Source organism: Eulemur rufifrons, chromosome 30, assembly GCF_041146395.1.
Source record: "Eulemur rufifrons isolate Redbay chromosome 30, OSU_ERuf_1, whole genome shotgun sequence".
Taxonomy (NCBI): domain Eukaryota; kingdom Metazoa; phylum Chordata; class Mammalia; order Primates; family Lemuridae; genus Eulemur; species Eulemur rufifrons.
The window spans coordinates 96,721,006-96,738,813 of NC_091012.1; the positions used below are offsets into that span (position 1 = coordinate 96,721,006).

Below are 17,808 nucleotides of genomic sequence, written 5' to 3' on the forward strand. Positions count from 1 at the left end.
TGTGTCAATTCACTCTGACATACAAGCTGACAACAGCCTTCATCTGCACAGACAGCGAAGTTCTCAAGAGCAGGGACTTAGAGGTTAGACCAGAAAGTCTTATCATCAGGCACTGGGGATATTTTGTGGGATCCTGGTATCAGGAACACAATAATTGGGCCTTACATGGCAACTTTTTCTAGGCTAAGAAATATTTTCTCTCGAATGTCAGCCCCACAAAGGGCAGTGATTTCTGTCTGTTTTGTTCACTGTTGTATCCCCAATGTCTGGCACGTTGTAGGCACTTGACATAGATTTAATAAATGAATGAATATAATAGTAGTTCTTTTGGATAAAAGCAGCATCTTAACCTAAGGAATGGGCTTCTGGGGTTGTTGCAGTGGAGTAGAAGATGTTGTCTTCTCAGAAGCTTCTTATGAAGGGTCCAGCCACCCAGGCATTTAGTTCTGCTAGAATGGATTTCTCCACCAAATTCTGTGAAAGGGATCTACTTCCATTTGGCTGAAGCTGTCTTCCTCCCGTCTCATTGCTATTTGGAACTATGATGCCATGGAGTATAGCTTGAACCTAAGTCTGGTTCTGTTCTTGCCTTTGCTTCTGCTCCCACTTTGTCTCATATCCTGTGTTCCTTCCAACTGGAACTGTTCCAAATATTCATCTTATTCCAGCCATCCAAAAGCCAACATTGTGACTTGTCTTAAGCTCCTAAGAAGAAAAGAATTGGTTCTTATCTCTTAAAGGCCTGCCTACGGTACCCCTTTCATAGCAGGGCTTAGCTCGTTTTGTGAAAAGTAGAGAAAAGCTAATGGATTATTAGAGGGTGAGGTTTTCATTTTTACAAATAGACAGCATCGTGTATATGAGATGTTTGCTTCAATGCCTTAGAATCACTTTTTTGACCAGGTCTATTTTTAAATAACCATCCCTCATAGTGTCTGTTGATTGTATTAAAGGGAAGCTATTAGCGTATAGAAGACACAAAGCTGACCTTTTGGAAGATGGAAAAAAAATTTACAATAAAGCATTTGCAGAGGGTGATAAGCTCTGGGTGGAGATAAATTTTGCACATTTGGCTGTATATACAAATGTATTCAAGTGGAGTGAGCCTTACTTTCTAAGCTCACTAGGTTAACTATGCTCTCCTCACCTCCTTTGAGATAAAAGGAGAAGGAAGAATACACAGAGATGGGAAGTAACTACTGTCTCTCTAGTTCTATCCCAAAGCTTCTTGGCCCCATAAGGCTACCCACCAACAGACTTTTCTGATGGCAGAAATAGGGATGCATCTAAATTGCTTGATCTCAGCCTTTCGAAAGCAGGAATGTGGAAAAAGCTTGGGGTTAAGGAGGGAAAATATGGAGAGTTGATTAAAGCTGTTGAGACAGCTGGCAAACTCCTTGGCTAATTACCCCTGACAGATTTTACCACTCTGCCTAGGAGACCACCCTCCTTTTATTTTGACTCCATGGTTTTCCCCCTTCCTAGTACTGGGGTGAAAAGGGCCATCTCCTTGATTCAAGCTAAGTCATCCGAGATCCAGAGACATCTTATTCAGCCTCCCCAAAGAAGGTTTTCTTCAGCTTCCCTCTGCTTTCATGATTTGGAATGGACAGTTTCAACCTTTACCAACTGTATCTATCCATTTCTGAAGATTCTAATAATTCTTAGTCTACCTTGGCCCAAGCTCTTTCCTTTTCTTTTTCTGTCTCCCTTAGAGCCAGAGGCACAAAGGTACAGGTATAGTGATTAAAAGCATAGGCTCTAGAGTCAGACTGCCTGGCTCCTATCCCAGCTCCTCTGCTTCTGAACTGTATGACTTGGGACAAATTCCCTAACTTCTCAAAGCCTCAGTCTCCTCTTCTATGAAATGGTGGTAATAATGGTATCTACCTGGCAGGAATGAATACAGTATATTGAAAGCTCTTAGTACAGTGGCTGGTGTATAATAAGTGCCCAATCAATAGCTGTTGCTATTATGTGTTAGAGAAATAGTCTTCCATCCACACTCCAACCTTTGGGAGATAGAGATCTTTGTGTGTCCAAGGAATTTTACAATCAAATTTTAATGATTATTTGTATATCCTTCGGTAGAAATCAACACTGAAAACTCTTTTTGAGATGCCCACTCCAGCATCCAACTTTAGTCTGCACACTTGCGAGCACTTAAATGCTATGTTTTGACAGTAATCCAGCAGTGGCATTCAAAATGCATAGCTTAATCTTTATTTTTTTTTTATCCAGCTCTGCTGCCTAGATGTGCTCCAGTTTGAATGACTTCTGCTTGCCATCACATCTCCCTCTTCTGAGACCTTAGCCAAGAAGGCTCTCAGAGATGATTTAGTCCCTCTAACCCCACCCTCCATTTTACAGATGAGTAACCAGAGACCTAGAGAGGATTAGACCAGGATCAGCAAGTCACCCTAGAGCCCAATCTGGCACTTTGTTTGTAGGGGCCTCTGGTTGAAGGCTTTTTGAATACCTAAGAAATTTAATTTATCCTTTTTCTACTTGGGTGGAAACTTCTCAGAGAAGGAGGCTAACTCATTCTTCTTCTACTTGCTTCCACAGCTCTGGGTGAACCAGGAGGATGGGGTGGAAGAGGGGCCCAGCGATGTGCAGAATGGGCACCTGGACCCCAATTCAGACTGCCTCTGTCTGGGCCGGCCACTACAGAACCGGGACCAGATGCGAGCCAATGTCATCAATGAGATCATGAGCACTGAGCGTCACTATATCAAGCACCTCAAGGACATTTGCGAGGTAGCCATGTTGGTGCATGTGGGGGCACACAAGGTGGGGTGGAGGACTGACAACCCCCCTGGGTCCTGCCTGTGATAGTCCCAAAATCTTGGAAAAGGCAGCTGGACTGGCCTCCCAGATTCTATTCAGTGAGGTGAAGCTGCTCACTGCTCCCTTAGGATTTCTCAATCTCTGTGTTTCTCATTTTCACTGCTTAACTTCCATATTCATTCATTCATATTCATTTTCTCTTTCCCCTACCCTTTCTCTCTCCTTCTCCCTCCCTCGAGCGTGCGCTCGCGCGCGCGCTCTCTCTCTCTCTCTCTCTCTCTCTCTCCTCCCCACCCCAAAATCTCTATCCTCTTAGTCTCTGATCTAGTTACAGCCACCCCCATATAAGGGCCTAAACTCACTCATTAAAGCAAACTACATCTCCCTCTATGATTCAATGTGCACCAGAGTCCCTGGTGGGGGGAGAGCTTGTTAAGCATGTAGATCTCAGCTCCCTCACCCTCACCCCTCAAGTTGTATATTATCGGTTTTGGGTAAGACATAAGCATTTCTAAGTTTATTGAGCATCCCTGGTGATGCTCATGCTCCTGGTCCTACTCCGTCACTTGGAGAACACTGCTTGCGAATTTGAACAGAAAAGAGTTTGAGGAGAGGAATCTACAGGAGATGAAGGCCAGATGGACAGGAGGAATCTACAGGAGATGAAGCCTCAGCTCCTTCAGTATATTCCCTAACCCCATCCTTTCATCTCTCTGTCTTAAGTGAAGATGAGAGACTTTTTTCTCACATTCTCTTGAGCTTAGTAGAGAGGCAAGTTGGGATTTTCAAAGGGTATTTTACTAAATGATAAAGGAAAACCAATGGGAAATGGAGAAAAGAATGTTTTTAAGAGGATTAAACACACACACATATACACACACTTATAGCTTTCTTCTTGACCCAGGGAAAACTGCTTTAAGTATTTTTGTCTCCTTCCTTCCAGAGGAGGGTTCAGGTCCTACTTTCTGTCCCCAAGCCCAAGGCCTACTCTGGGGTCACTAGTATAGCTCCAACATTTTTCGAAGTTCTTATTTCTTAGAAAAATTTAGCCAGGTGTGGTGACATGCACCTTTAGTACAGTTACTCAGGAGACTGAAGTGGGAGGATCGCTTGAGCCCAAGAGTTTGAGGTTGCAGTGAGCTACGATGACACCACTGCACACTACCTGGGGTGACAGCGAGACTCTGTCTCAAGAAAACCCCAAACAAATAAGATTTCTCTAGAGCAGCACTGCCCAGTAGAACTTCCTGCGATGATGATAATGTTCTATGTCTGCACTCTCCAATACAGTAGCCAATAGTTAGCCATTTGTGCCTGTTAAGCACTTAAAATGTGGCTGGTAAGGCGGGAAAATGGAATTTTAAATTGTATTTAAATTAAATTTAATTAATTTAAATTTAAATAACCACATGACTAAAGACAACCACATTGAACAGTGCAGCTCTGGAAAGACCAAGGCCAAGGACTATAGGCCTTAACTTTCTTTACGCCAACTCATTTTCTCACACCTCCCAGGAATGTTAAAGGTTATCTCCCCCTCATCCCCCTTATGAGGCAGTAAGATGGAGTGGAAAGAACAAGGGCTCTGGGGACATGGAATACTGGCCTTCACATCCTAACTTAGTCACTAATGGGTTAATTAGTGGCCTTGAAGGTACCCACTAATTCCTCTGACCTTCAATTTTCTCATTTGTCCAATGGGGTTCATTATACCAACCTCTTAAGGTTGTTGAGGAAATTAAGTAAATGTAATATTGTAATAACATATGATGTATTTGGAAAAGGGTAGCTTTTTTTCTTCCTTACCCTCTTTTTTCATCTATTCACCCATCCATCCGTATCTTTGTCCCCCTCTTCCTTCTACCTTTACTTCAATCGCTGATATTTAAAAAATAACACCCCCCCCCGGAATGTACTATATGGCATTGGGCATCAGACCACTGACATTTCGTTCATTTATGCAAACTTTTAGTGGAGTTCTGCTCCATGCCAGGCCCTGGGCATTGTTCCTAGCCTCAGAGTATTCTACGCTAGACCAGCAGCATCTCCATCACCTGGAAACTTGTTAGAAATGCAAAATCTTTGGTTCCACCCCAGATCTACTGAATCAGATTGTGCATTTTAACAAGGTTCCTGTTTGTTGTACAATACATATTAAAGTTTGAGGAGCATTGCTCCAAAATGATAACTATAATATAATGTCTGATGGTTTGTAATAAAAGTAAGTATAATCTCTTCTTCACTTGGTAGCTGAGGGATGCTGTCAAGACAGAAGTCAGGTCATGTTACTCTTCTGCTCAAAACTTTGCAATGGCCCACTGTTTCCCCTGAGTAAAACACAAAGTTCTTATTATTACTTATAAGGTCCTGTGTGGTCAACCATCCTTACTTCTGTGACTTTATTTCCTGTTCCTTTCCCTCATGCTGTCACTACTCCAGCCACACTAGCCTCTTGCTGTTCCTTCAACATGGCTGACATGCTCCTCTCTCAGAGCCTTTGTGCTGGTTTTCCCCTCTGCCTAGAGCATTCCCCTCCCACCCAGATCTCAACATGGCTCCCTTCCTCACCTCCTTCAAGTCTTTACTCAAATTATCACCTTCTACTTGAGACTTCTCTGATCATTCTATTTAAAATTGTAATCTTACACTGTCTCTCCTCTTTCCTGCTCTATTTTTCTCCATTATATTCATCTCAACCTAATATATTATATATTTTACTTATATATTTTACTTAGTGTCTGTCTCCCCTACTGGAATATAAATTCTATGAAGTGCAGGGATTTTCATCTTTTGGTTTACGGATGTATCCCCCAGCACAGTGTCTGGCACATAGTAAATGCTCAATAAACATTGCTTAAAGGCAGAATTAAATATAATTGCTTACACACATGTACTACTTTGCCTGGCAAAGTACATTCACATTGTATGCCATTTGATCTTCAAAGAGAACAAAGATTGTTATCGTTATTCCTATTTTATAGATCAACAGACTGAGTCTCTAAGAAACAAAATTATATTCCCAGAGCTCACAGGCACTGGCCAAGTGGAAGTCCTTTAGTCTTAGAAGGATTGTCTCATTTCAACTCTCATACATCTTGGCCTCTTCCTACAGGACACAGACAGGTTCAGGAGAGTAATGGAAATATTTGTCTTTCCAGAAGGGGAAGTGCTATGACCTTGCTTTGAGGACTTGTCCAATTTAGCCTCAGTCAAAGCTTTTGTTAATGATTTGCTGCTTACTTATTTCTCAACCATTCTTGGTGCTGAAATTAAGGATTTTAATGGGAACTATCTATTTGTCCCACCCTGCAACCACAGATGTCAAAGGGAGGTGGAGAAAGCTGTGTCTAGCTGGGCCAGAAGACAGCATTTTAGCCCAGGGTTGTGTCACCTTTAAACCCAAACCTTTGAGAAGCATATGGTTTATCAGAAAGAATAGCAGACTCAGAATTGAGAGTCCTAGGTTGAGGTCCCACCTTTGTCACTGACTGGCTGGGGAACCTCAGGTGAGTCTTTTCTACCCTGGATCTTGTTTCCCATCCCTAAAATGAGCGGGTTGGAGGAATTGCTCTTTAATTTATGTCTGGCTCTTACTTTCTATATGGTTCTGTAAGATGTAGATACACCCTCACTAGAGGAGGTTATAGTGAGCCAGATTACTTCTGCATTTTCTGCCTCATCCTTCTTGGTACCCATAGAGGCACATCTTACTCAAGCGTGAATGTGTTAACATGGCATAACCTACTTTTTCTGTAGGTTATAGGAGAGCTCTGAATACTTCCCACTTTTATACTTGTTGAAGGAGAAATAGGGAACACTGTATTTAGGATAGAAAAATGTCACACTATCTAGTAGAGAACATTTTTTTTAACTCCTGGGATTGGAAAGTGCTTCACAAACATTTAAGTCACAACACACTCATTCTACAAATGAGGAAGTAAGAAATAAAGTGACTTTTAATCGCAGTAATTCAGTGAGGTAAGAGAAAATATCTTTTTAAATGAGTTCTCTGGAAAGATCACATTCTTCTTTCTAACTCCAGACAGTGTAAAAAATCCTCAGCTTAATTCTAGATCACCTTGACGAATGATTGGTGGTATTGCCTCTTGTAACCTTAGAACTCATATTACAATCAGGGATATTGAGGCAAGGGCAAGCAGAGCAAAATATGCCTTATAAAGCTGATTTGTCTGTCTCTCTTCAGGAAGATAATCTCAGTTACCCCATACTTATGAAATAAATTCTGTCCTCAAATGCCTCTAGAGAGGCTGGCCTAGCTTTCCTCACTCATCTGTATTAGTGTTTATATCCTTCACCATCAAGAAGTTCTTCCTTAGGCCTAATCAAGTTTATCATGCTGTAGCTTCAAGTCATTTCCATTTGATGTCTTCAAGCCTGAGGTTTTCAAACTTATTAGCCATTTGAGTTTTCCTTTCTATGAATAGCCTATGCCAGTACTTCTCAATAGTCTTTACATCTTGGCACATATATAAAATGATAGCACATGTATAAAATGATAATATTTGTATAGCATACCAGAATAAAAAGATAAGGCAGCTTGTCACCCTAAAGTGACCAATCCAGGGATTTATGTCTGCCCTAGGCCCTACTTGTCCATTACCCATGGACACTCTGGGCCCTATTCCTATCCTTTGCCCATTTTCCTGTAGTTTCTTATATTTTTCTTGCTGATTTATAAGAGTTCCTTGTACACGCCAGATATTAATCCCTTGCCAGTTTTCCATGTTGTGAATATCTTCTTCCTTCTCTTTATTCAAAATAAAGGGCTTTCCGACCCAATAAGGGGAAGAAGGAAAGAAAAGAAAATGATCATTTTGAACATTCTGCTTCTAGCTTGCCTTTTATCATTATTAGCATGGGGAGAGCTAGTCATTTTGCATTTATTCAACAAATATTCACTAAGCAGCAACTATATGCCATGTATTCTGTTAAACTCTGACGATAGAGCTGTGAATAAGACAAACATGGTCATCATCCCCTAATTTTCTTAAAATGATCTTTAAGACATTAGGTCTCCTTGTCAGGCCTTAGGCGTCCAGGCAAAAAGAAAAAAAAAAAAGTGAAACCCCTGGAAAGTCAGAGCTGAAAGGGGCCATGGAAATCTTTTCCTGATGTTTTCATTTTAGAGATAGAAACAGTGAAGTCTAGACTTGTGAGGGCCCTTCCCCAAAGGATTTCCTAAACCCCAAATTATCCAGAGCCTCTTTGGTCCATCCTATTTCCCAGCAGTCTCTAGGATCTCCCGTGGAGATCTCAGCTGTGGTTTATATCCCATATTAAAGCACTGCTTCTAGATCAATGTACTAGATCTAGACTTCTAGATCAGCCCTTGTGGGTTTGAGAACAAAGTGAAATGTATGAGCCGCCTGCCTTGACTGTTACCATGGCAATGCCAGGGCTGATTTATGCCAATTGTGACTGATTTGATAAACCCCCAGTACTCTTTTTTTTTTTTTTTTTTTTTTTTTTTTGAGACAGAGTCTCACTCTGTTGCCCGGGCTAGAGTGCCGTGGCATCAGTCTAGCTCACAGCAACCTCAAACTCCTGGACTCAACCAATCCTTCTGCCTCAGCCTCCCGAGTAGCTGGGACTACAGGCATGCGACACCATGCCCGGCTAATTTTTCCTATGTATATTTTTAGCTGTCCAGATAATTTCTTTCTATTTTTTTGGTAGAGACGGGGTCTCACTCTTGCTCAGGCTGGTCTCGAACTCCGGAGCTCAAATAATCCGCCCGCCTCGGCCTCCCAGAGTGCTAGGATTACAGGCATGAGCCACCATGCCCGGCCTCCCCCAGTACTCTTAACTACTCTGTGGACTGCTTTCTCACTCATGCCCACTTTACTCCTAGGAGGCTCTGGTAAATTGCCTCTCTTGAATTAGTTCACACCTAGTGCCATAGCACTCTGTACCCTCTTACCATTCAGATGGGTTCAGAGGGTGTTCGAAGCATGCCTGACAGTAAGAGCCACAGACCCCTTCTGCTCCCTCTGCCCTGTGACAGGCCTTCAGTGGGCCCTGAATCTTACTGAGGACCAACAAACCTGATTCCATCCATCATTTTTCATTGTGTTGCTTTTCAGGCCCCTCCCTACTTTGCTCACTCCCCTCTGTCTATGTATTGTTTTCATGATGTTCCTCTAAAAAGAGGGAGAACTCAAAATCAAATGCTGCTTTCCTGCAGTGGTATGACTAACTTCTAATTATCTGTCTCATTTTTGCCACTCAATCTTATTTCTTCTTTTTCCTAACTTAAAATGGTATTAGGGTTTTTTGCAGTCACATTATCAGCTCATCTTAAACTTATATAGCCTCAAAAATGAGTGAATGAGAGGAGACAAGTACCAGTTGACCCCTAAGCCAAACCTCTCTTCATCAGTGCTGTGGAAAATTTGATAGCCATCAGGCCAGCCAAAAGACAGGGATAAAAAATAAAAGCAAAACTACTGGGAACTAGTCATCTCTCCTGGCCTTTCTTCTCCCAGAAGCCTAGACATTTGTGTGATATAGGAAATAGAAAGTAAAATTTTGGGGTTCTCCAGCTACTCCCATATTTGTGTGTCCCATTCCTTATCTCCTTGATAAAACCAGTTTCCACCTGTTATTTGTAATCCTTTCAGTAGTAAGTCATGTGTCTTAAACACTAGGGCTGGAGGAGATCTTGAGAAGACATTGGATTCCCCCCATCCTCACCTTCCTTGATAATATTGCACTCAAGGCAGCCTTCTTGTAGTTTTATTTTCTTTTTCTCTTTACGCTTTCTGGCAAAGACTTTTTCCCATCTTTTAATCATGAAGACAATTAAAAAACAGCATTAGAGGAAGTTTAAAAATAGGAACAAAATCAGCTAGAATCCATCACATATAGCAGAGTTGTTTGTGCTTTGCATAATCTCTTCAAATCTGTCCATATGTATATTAGAGTTATAATCAGTGATATACCATTGTATGTTCTTCTTTTTAACATTATATCATAAACACTTTCCATGTTTCTACACAGTCTTGCTAATCATCATTTTAATTGCTATGTAATATTTCATCAAGCTAAATGTACCAGAATATATTTGTGATCTAGCATTAGCTTTAAAAAGAACAGTTGATAAAGCACTCTAGTGTCCTATCCTCCTGTGGGCAGTTACATCCTTGCTAATATGTAGCTTAATGTTCTCTTGCCACAACATACACAATCTAATAGAAAGAAAATCATTTCCTTGACAATAGCAATAAATAGCATATTTGAGGAATTAGGAAGCTGCACTAACATTATTCCATCCATTCTCTTTTTTAGAGATCACTTTCTTCTTTTTTGTTTCTGTCATATTCTGTTCTGATGTTGAGCTTTGGCATCCTTGTTGCATTTTGAGAGTTTTATGGTGCTTGGTTTCCTCCCTGAGACCTTTCAAATGGAAGCAGTGGACAAAACTATTAAGTATTTTCTAAACTGGCTTCTCAGGGGATGAATGAGCTGTGTAGGTTGGCCTCTTGTGTCTCCCAGTGCAGTCATTCATCAGTACCTACTGCTTACCCGGAAGTGACATACTAAATGTGACATTATTACCAATATTTTCCCCAGCTGTGCTCCCAGGCCTACCTTAGGGGGAAAAAGTAGGATCAGGGGTGAAGAAGGCTCTGCCCCCCTGCTTAATGTTGAAATGATGTGCTCACTTCTCTTCTTGCTCCTTTGTAGCTAAGACACTTCGAAAGGAGGTGGGAGAGACAGAGACACACATAGGCATAGGCATAGGCAGACACACAGACCTACCCAGACAGACCAGACCCTGGGAGTTATATATTAGACAGGAAGGGGCCTATAGGAGTTTATTGCCCCTCTCTCTATTAGTCAAGGAAAGCTTTCTAGGGAGGCAGTATTTGAGGAGCTACTTCAGTAAAGAGAGTAGAGCGAAAGGGCATTCTGGGAATAGAGGACATCTTCTTCTTGGTCAGGAATTGGATAGGAAAGAATGCAGGAAATTTTGAGCCGTCAGCCATTAGTTAAATAGATGTCAACACAGGCACAGACTATTAATTTACCAACTGTTAAAGGAAATATACTATCTAATGGCTAAATTGGAGGGTGAGAAGAGATAAGAGAGGTAAGATTGTGGTAGGAGATAATAAAGGGCTTTGAAGCCAGAAATGAGGATATTTCCTAGAGTATGCCCAGATGACCTCATTGGCAGCTGTGTTAGGGGAGACAAAGTGAGGGTTAAAGACAGGGCCATATGTGGTAAATTAGTCACTACAAAGCTCCTTATTAGGGACTCAACACTTAAGAAAGGTATTAAGAAAATTTCACTTAATTCATTCTCACCAAGAACATTTTTATGTACCTATGATTTCTACTGATTTCTAATGAGGAAAGTAACCCTCAGGTAAAAATCCATGATAATAAGTTCAGAATGGAAGACGCAGTTTAGACTGTGGCTGTTTTTGCCCTGACTTACAGTATTCCCTCAGTCTGGTTTATATTACCTCAGTGCTCTTTTATTAGACCAAGAATCTCTTTCAACCCTTTTTCTCTTTCATCAATGGATAGATTTATTTTTAATTTGTCTGTTTATTCACAAATGTGTTCCAAACATCTACACTGTTAGAAATACCATGCCCATGGGCTTGCTGGCTGATCTCATCCAAATGATATCTCCTGGCCAGCTACCTTAGATAGCTGAGGCATTTGCTTTAAGAAATGGTTTGGTTTTGTCAATTTCTGTTCCCTTATGGAAAGTTTTCCTGTGCTGGCCTCTGTTGCCAAATTGTTTCCAATGTTATTAAGGCCTTTGAGTTGGTTAGGGTTTAGAACTTTAGAGATATGAATGGGTCCAGCTAAACCAATAGCTACAAAGCCAAGTAAAAATGTCTGTGCTCAACCAGCTTCTGGGAAAGGGCCCTTTGACTTTGGAAGTCCTTGTCATAGATAATGGAGGGAAAAGCCCTATACTCTGGAGTCTTTGCATTCTTAAGACTTTTGCTGGTGATCCTGCTTTCCTCATTACTCACTGGGAGAGTGACTTCTCTAAACCTCAATTTCCTCATATGAAAAATGGAAATAATTATTCCTTCCCTACTTCGTGGAATTGAAATGAGGCTCCCAAGTGCTTAGGAAATGGTAAAGCCTTCTAAGAATGGGGAACATCCTCAGCCTAGGCTTTTCCTTTGTCTGCAGGGCTATCTGAAGCAGTGCCGAAAGAGAAGGGACATGTTCAGTGATGAGCAACTGAAGGTAATCTTTGGGAACATTGAAGACATCTACAGATTTCAGATGGGCTTCGTGAGAGACCTGGAGAAACAGTACAACAATGATGACCCCCACCTCAGTGAGATAGGACCCTGCTTCCTAGAGCATGTAAGTATCTTATCCATTTGGGGAGGATTTTGAGATGTGTTAAGAAGCAATGGAAGAAGCATCTTAGCTGCCTGATTCTGTTCAGCTGCTTTGTCATGCAGTGGGGATGATTTTCTCTCTGACCCTGATTTTGACCCTTGGTCTCTGGCCAGGTTACAAGGACTTACAAAGGTGCTTTGATTTGCCCTGGCATTCTCTTTCTTTGCTACTCCCCACCCCTCTCTCTCTCCTTCCAGACAGTTACCAGTAGGATTTTTCATCAGCTTCTCTTTTCTATTCCTGTTAGGTTCGGTTCCCATGAGACTCAGTGTTTGGGGAGGAACTTAACATATTCACTGCAAGGAGAATCCAGGAATATGAGAAATAAGAGGGATCATGGTTAGCAATAAATTAGGTTCCTGTAAGGCATTTATGGAAGAGCACCAAAGTAGAGGAAGGAACAAGTGTAGGAAAAGAGGCCATAGACTTAGAGGAAGGACTACTGGGAAACAAGACAGCAGGGAAGTATTGTGTCTGTAGTGACTGGGTAACACTGGGCAAGTTCCTTTTGGGCTTTCCTCATCTAGAATATGAGAAGGTTTCATTGCATGACATCTTTCTCTAACATCTGTTGGGTCTCATTCATAGGCGACCTAGTTGTTTTGACAATCATTTCTACCCACTTTTTTTTTCTTTTTGTAGGTAGGTTTATTAAGATACAGTTGATATAGGATACACTTAACATATTATATTTATATATATATATATATATATGATTTGACAAGTTTCAACACATGAATATACTAATGAAACCCTCACCACAACCAACATAGGGAACAAAATCATGATTCTTAGAAGTTTCCTCCTGCCTTAAGCCCCTCCCAGCCCTATCCTCCATGGAGCCACTTATTTGCTTTCTGACACTAAAGAATTATTCTCATTTTCTAGATTTTAATATAATCAGAGTCACATAATATACAATCTTTTTGATGTTGCTTTTTTCACTCACCATAATTATTTTGAGATTCATCCATGTTGTTTTTGTATCAATAGTGTATTATTTTTTATTGCTGTGTAGTATTCCACTATGTAGATATACCCCAGTTTCTTTATTCATGCAACTTTTGATGGACACTGGGTTTTGACTATTACAAATAAAGCTGCTATGAACATTCTCACAGAAGTCTTTTTATAGACATATCCTTTCATTTCTCTTGGGTAAATTCTTAGGAATAAGATTGCTGGTTCATATGGTAGGGGTATGTTTAACTTTTCAGAAAACTACGAAAGTGTTTTCCAAGGTGATTTTACCATTTTACATGTCCACCAGCACATTATGAGAGTCCTAGTTTTTCTGTATCCCTGCCAAAATTTACGATGGTCAGTCATTTTCATTTTAGCCTTTCTAATAGGTGTGTAGTGCAATGTCACTGTGGTTTTAACTTGCATTTTCCTCATGACCAAATATGTTGAACATCTTTTTATATTATCCACTATATGAATATTTTCTTTGGGGAAATGTCTGTTCAAATCCATTTTTATGGGGGTCTTTGTTTTCTTTTTTGTTATTATAATTGTTCTATTTTTTATTAGATATTAATCTCTTATTGTGCCTAATTTATAAATTAAATTTTATCATAGGTATGTATATATAGGAAAAATGATAGTATATACAGGGTTAGGTATTATCCATAGTTTCAGACACCCATTGGGGGGTCTTCAAATGTTTTTTTTTTTTTAATTTCAGAATATTACAGAGGTACAAATGCTTAGGTTACATATATTGCCTTTGCCCCACCCGAGTCAGAGCTACAAGCATGTCCATCCCCCAAACAGTGTGCACCACACCCATTAGGTGTGAATATATCCATCTGCTTCTCCCCACTACTACCTGACGGACATCCGATGAATGTTACTAACATATGTGTACATAAGTGTTGACCAGTTAATACCAATTTGATGGTGAGTACATGTGGTGCTTGTTTTTCCATTCTTGGGAAACTTCATTTAGTAAAATGGGCTTCAGCTCTATCCAGAATAATACAAGCGGTGCTATATCACCATTGTTTCTTATAGCTGAATAGTACTCCGTGATATACATATACCACATTTTATTAATCCACTCATGTATTGATGGGCACTTGGGTTGTTTCCACATCTTTGCAATTGTGAATTGTGCTGCTATAAGCATTCAAGTGCAAATGTCTATTTATAGAATGTCTTTTTTCCCTTTGGGTAGATGCCCAGTAATGGAATTGCTAGATCAAATGGTAGTTCCACTTGTATCTCTTTGAGATATCTCCATATTACTTTCCACAGAGGTACTAGTTTGTAGTCCCACCTGCAGTGTATGAATGTTCCTATCTCTCTGCATCCACGCCAATATTTGTTGTTTTTGGACTTTTTGATATAAGTCATTCTCACTGGAGTTAGATAATATCTAATTATGGTTGTGATTTGCATTTCCCTGGTGATTAGAGATGTTGAGCATTTTTTCATATGTTTGTTGGCCATTAGTATGTCTTCTTTTGAAAACGTTCTGTTCATGTCGTTTGTCCACTGTTTAATGTGGTTGTTTGATTTTTTTCTTGTTTTTTTTTCCTGAGTTCTCTATAGATTATAGTTATCAGCCCTCTATCAGATGTGTAGCTTGCAAATAGTCTGAAAATATTTCCTCCCATTCTGTAGATTGTTTATTTGCTCTCATGATAGTTTCCTTGGCTGTACAGAAGCTTTTAATTTGATCAGGTCCCATTTATTTATTTTTATCATTGCTGTAATTTCCTTTGGGGTCTTTTTCATAAAGTCTTTCCCTAGGCTGATGTCTGTAAGAGTTTTTCCAACATTTTCTTCTAGAATTCTTATAGTTTCATGCCTTAGGTTTAAGTCTGTTATCCATTGTGTATTAATTTTGGTGAGTGGTGAGAGGTGTGGATCCTATTTCATCCTTCCACATGTGGCTATCCAATTTTCCCAGCACCGTTTATTGAATAGGGATTCTTTTCCCCAGTGTATATTTTTGTCTGTTTTGTCAAAGATCAGATGGTTGTATGAGGATGGTTTTATATCTGAGTTCTCAGTTTTGTCCCATTGGTCTATGTCTCTGTTTTTGTGCCAATACCATGCTGTTTTTGATACGATAAGCTTGTAGTATAGCTTAAAGTCTGGTAAATTGATTTCTCCTAATTTGTTCTTTTTGCTTAAGATTGATTTTGGATACAGAGTCTTCTCTGGTTCCATAAGAAGTGTAGAATTATTTTTTCTAGATCTGCGAAAAGTGATGTTGGTATTTTAAATAGGGCTTGCATTGAATCTGTAGATCACTTTGGGTAATATAGACATTTTAACAATGTTGATTTCGCCAATTCATTAGCATGATATGGTTTTCCTCCTGTTTATGTCCTCTGCTATTTCCTTCCTCAGTGTTTTGCAGTTCTCCATGTAGAAGTTTTTTTTACCCCCTTAGTTAATTATATTCCTAGGTATTTTATTTTCTTTGTTGCCATTGTGAAGGGCATTGAGTCTTTGATTTGGTTCTCAGTCTGACTGTTGTTGGCATATAGGAATGCTACTGATTTGTGTACAATGATTTTGTAACCTGAGACTTTGCTGAATTTGTTTTATCAATTCCAGTAGTCTTATGGCAGAATCTTTGGAGTTTTCTAGATATAAGATCATATCATCAGCAGAGAGTGAAAGTTTGACCTCCTTTGCCCCCACGTGGATGCCCTTGATTTCCTTCTCTTGTTTGATTGCTCTGGCTGGGACTTCCAGCACTATGTTGAATGAATATGCTGGAAGTGGTGATAGAGGGCAACCTTGTTTGGTTCCAGTTATAAGCGGGAGTACTTTCAGTTTTTCCCCATTCAGTGTGATGTTGGCTGTGGGTTTGTTGTATATGGGTTTTATCATTTTTAGGTAAGTCCCATCTATGCCTATTTTCTTATGCGTTCTTATCATAAAAGGGTTTTGAATTTTGTTAAATGCTTTTTCTGCGTCTATTGAGAGGATCATATGGCCTTTGTTTTTATTTCTATTTATGTGGTGAATTACATTTATATATTTGCATATATTGAACCATCCATTCATAGTTGGGATGAAGCCCACTTGGTCATAATGGATTGTTGTTTTGATAAGCACCTGAATTTGGTTTGCTAGGATTTTATTGAGAATTTTTGCATCTACATTCATAAGAGATATTGGTCTGTAGTTTTCTTTTTTTGTTGAGTCCTTGCCTGGTTTTGTTATCAGGGTGATGTTGGCTTTGTAAAACATGTTGGGGAGGATTCCTTTGTCCTCAATTTTGTGGAATAATTTCTGCTTGATAGGCACCAGTTCTTCTTTGTAGGTCTGGTAAAATTTGGGTGTGATACCATCTGATCCGTGACTTTTTGTGTAGGAAGATTTGTTATTGCTGCTTCAATTTTGGTACTTGATATTGGTTTGTTCGGAAATTCTATTTCTTCCCGGATGAAGCTAAGGAGGCTGTGCGTTTGTAAGAATTTGTCCATTTCCTACATATTTTCAAGTTGATGTGCACAGAGATTTTTATAGTATTCGTAGATGATATTTTGTATTTCCGTGGCATCAGTTGTAATTTCTCCTTTTTCATTCCTGATTGAGCTTATTAGAGCCCTTTCTTTTCTGCTTCTCTTTAATCTATTGATTAATTTTTTCAAAGAACCAACTTTTTGTTTTATTAATCTTCCATATAGCTTTTTTTTATAAATTTCATTTAGTTCTGCTCTGATCTTGGTTATTACTTTTCTTCTGCTGTGTTTGAGGTTGGTTTGCACATCCTTTTCCAGTTCTTTCAGATGATTCATTAGATTGTTGATTTGTGATATAGGTATTTATGGCTATAAATTTCCCTCTCAGGACTGCTTTAGCTGTCCTACAGATTTTGATAACTTGTGTCTTCTTTATCATTTATTTCAAAGAATCTTTTGAATTCCATCTTAATTTCCTCCTTGACCCAATAATCATTCAGCAGAAGATTGTTTAGTTTTCATGACTTTGTGTAGACATGAATGTTTCTTTTGGAGTTGATTTCTAATTTTATTCCACTGTATTCTGAGAAGATGTATGTTATAATTTCTATGTTATTTAAATTTGTTGAGACATGTTTTGTGGCCTAGGATATGGTTAATGTTAGAGAACACCCCATGAGCTGATGAGAAAAATGTATATTTAGTGGTTTGGGGATAGAATGCTCTATAAATGTCTGTCAGGCCCATTTGTTCTAGAGTTCTGTTTTAGTCCATTGTTTCTTTGTTTATTTTGCTTTGAGGGCCTGTCCTGTTTGGGTATTGAAGTCCCCGGCTATTACAGTGCTGCTGTTTATCACATTGTTTAGATTAAGTAGGATTTTCTTTATGCTTCTGGGTACATCTGGGTTAGGTGCATAAATATTTAGAATTGTTAAGTCTTCCTGTTGAATTGTACCCTTCACCAGTGACACTCTTTGTCTTTTATTACTTTTGTTGATTTGAGGACTAAGTTTTCTGAAATCAGAACTGCTATACCAGCTTTCTTTTGGCTTCCATTTGGATTGAATATTGTTTTCTATTCTTTCACCTTGAATCTGAATGAATCCTTGTGGGTTAGATGTGTTTCCTGAAGATAGCAGATATTTGGCTTGTATATATTTATCCATTCAGCCAGCCTATGTTTCTT

At 39.5% G+C, this 17,808-nt stretch overlaps 1 protein-coding gene across 1 annotated transcript in view; it reads left to right on the forward strand.

The window, feature by feature from the left end:
• The window catches only part of ARHGEF9 (Cdc42 guanine nucleotide exchange factor 9), a 102,044-nt gene that overhangs the window by 26,477 nt on the left and 57,759 nt on the right, over positions 1–17,808 (forward strand). Inside the window, exons 3-4 of the mRNA XM_069464426.1 lie at positions 2,569–2,760; positions 11,974–12,153. Of these exons, the coding sequence (XP_069320527.1) occupies positions 2,569–2,760; positions 11,974–12,153 (372 nt within the window). The remainder of the gene's footprint in view (positions 1–2,568; positions 2,761–11,973; positions 12,154–17,808) is intronic.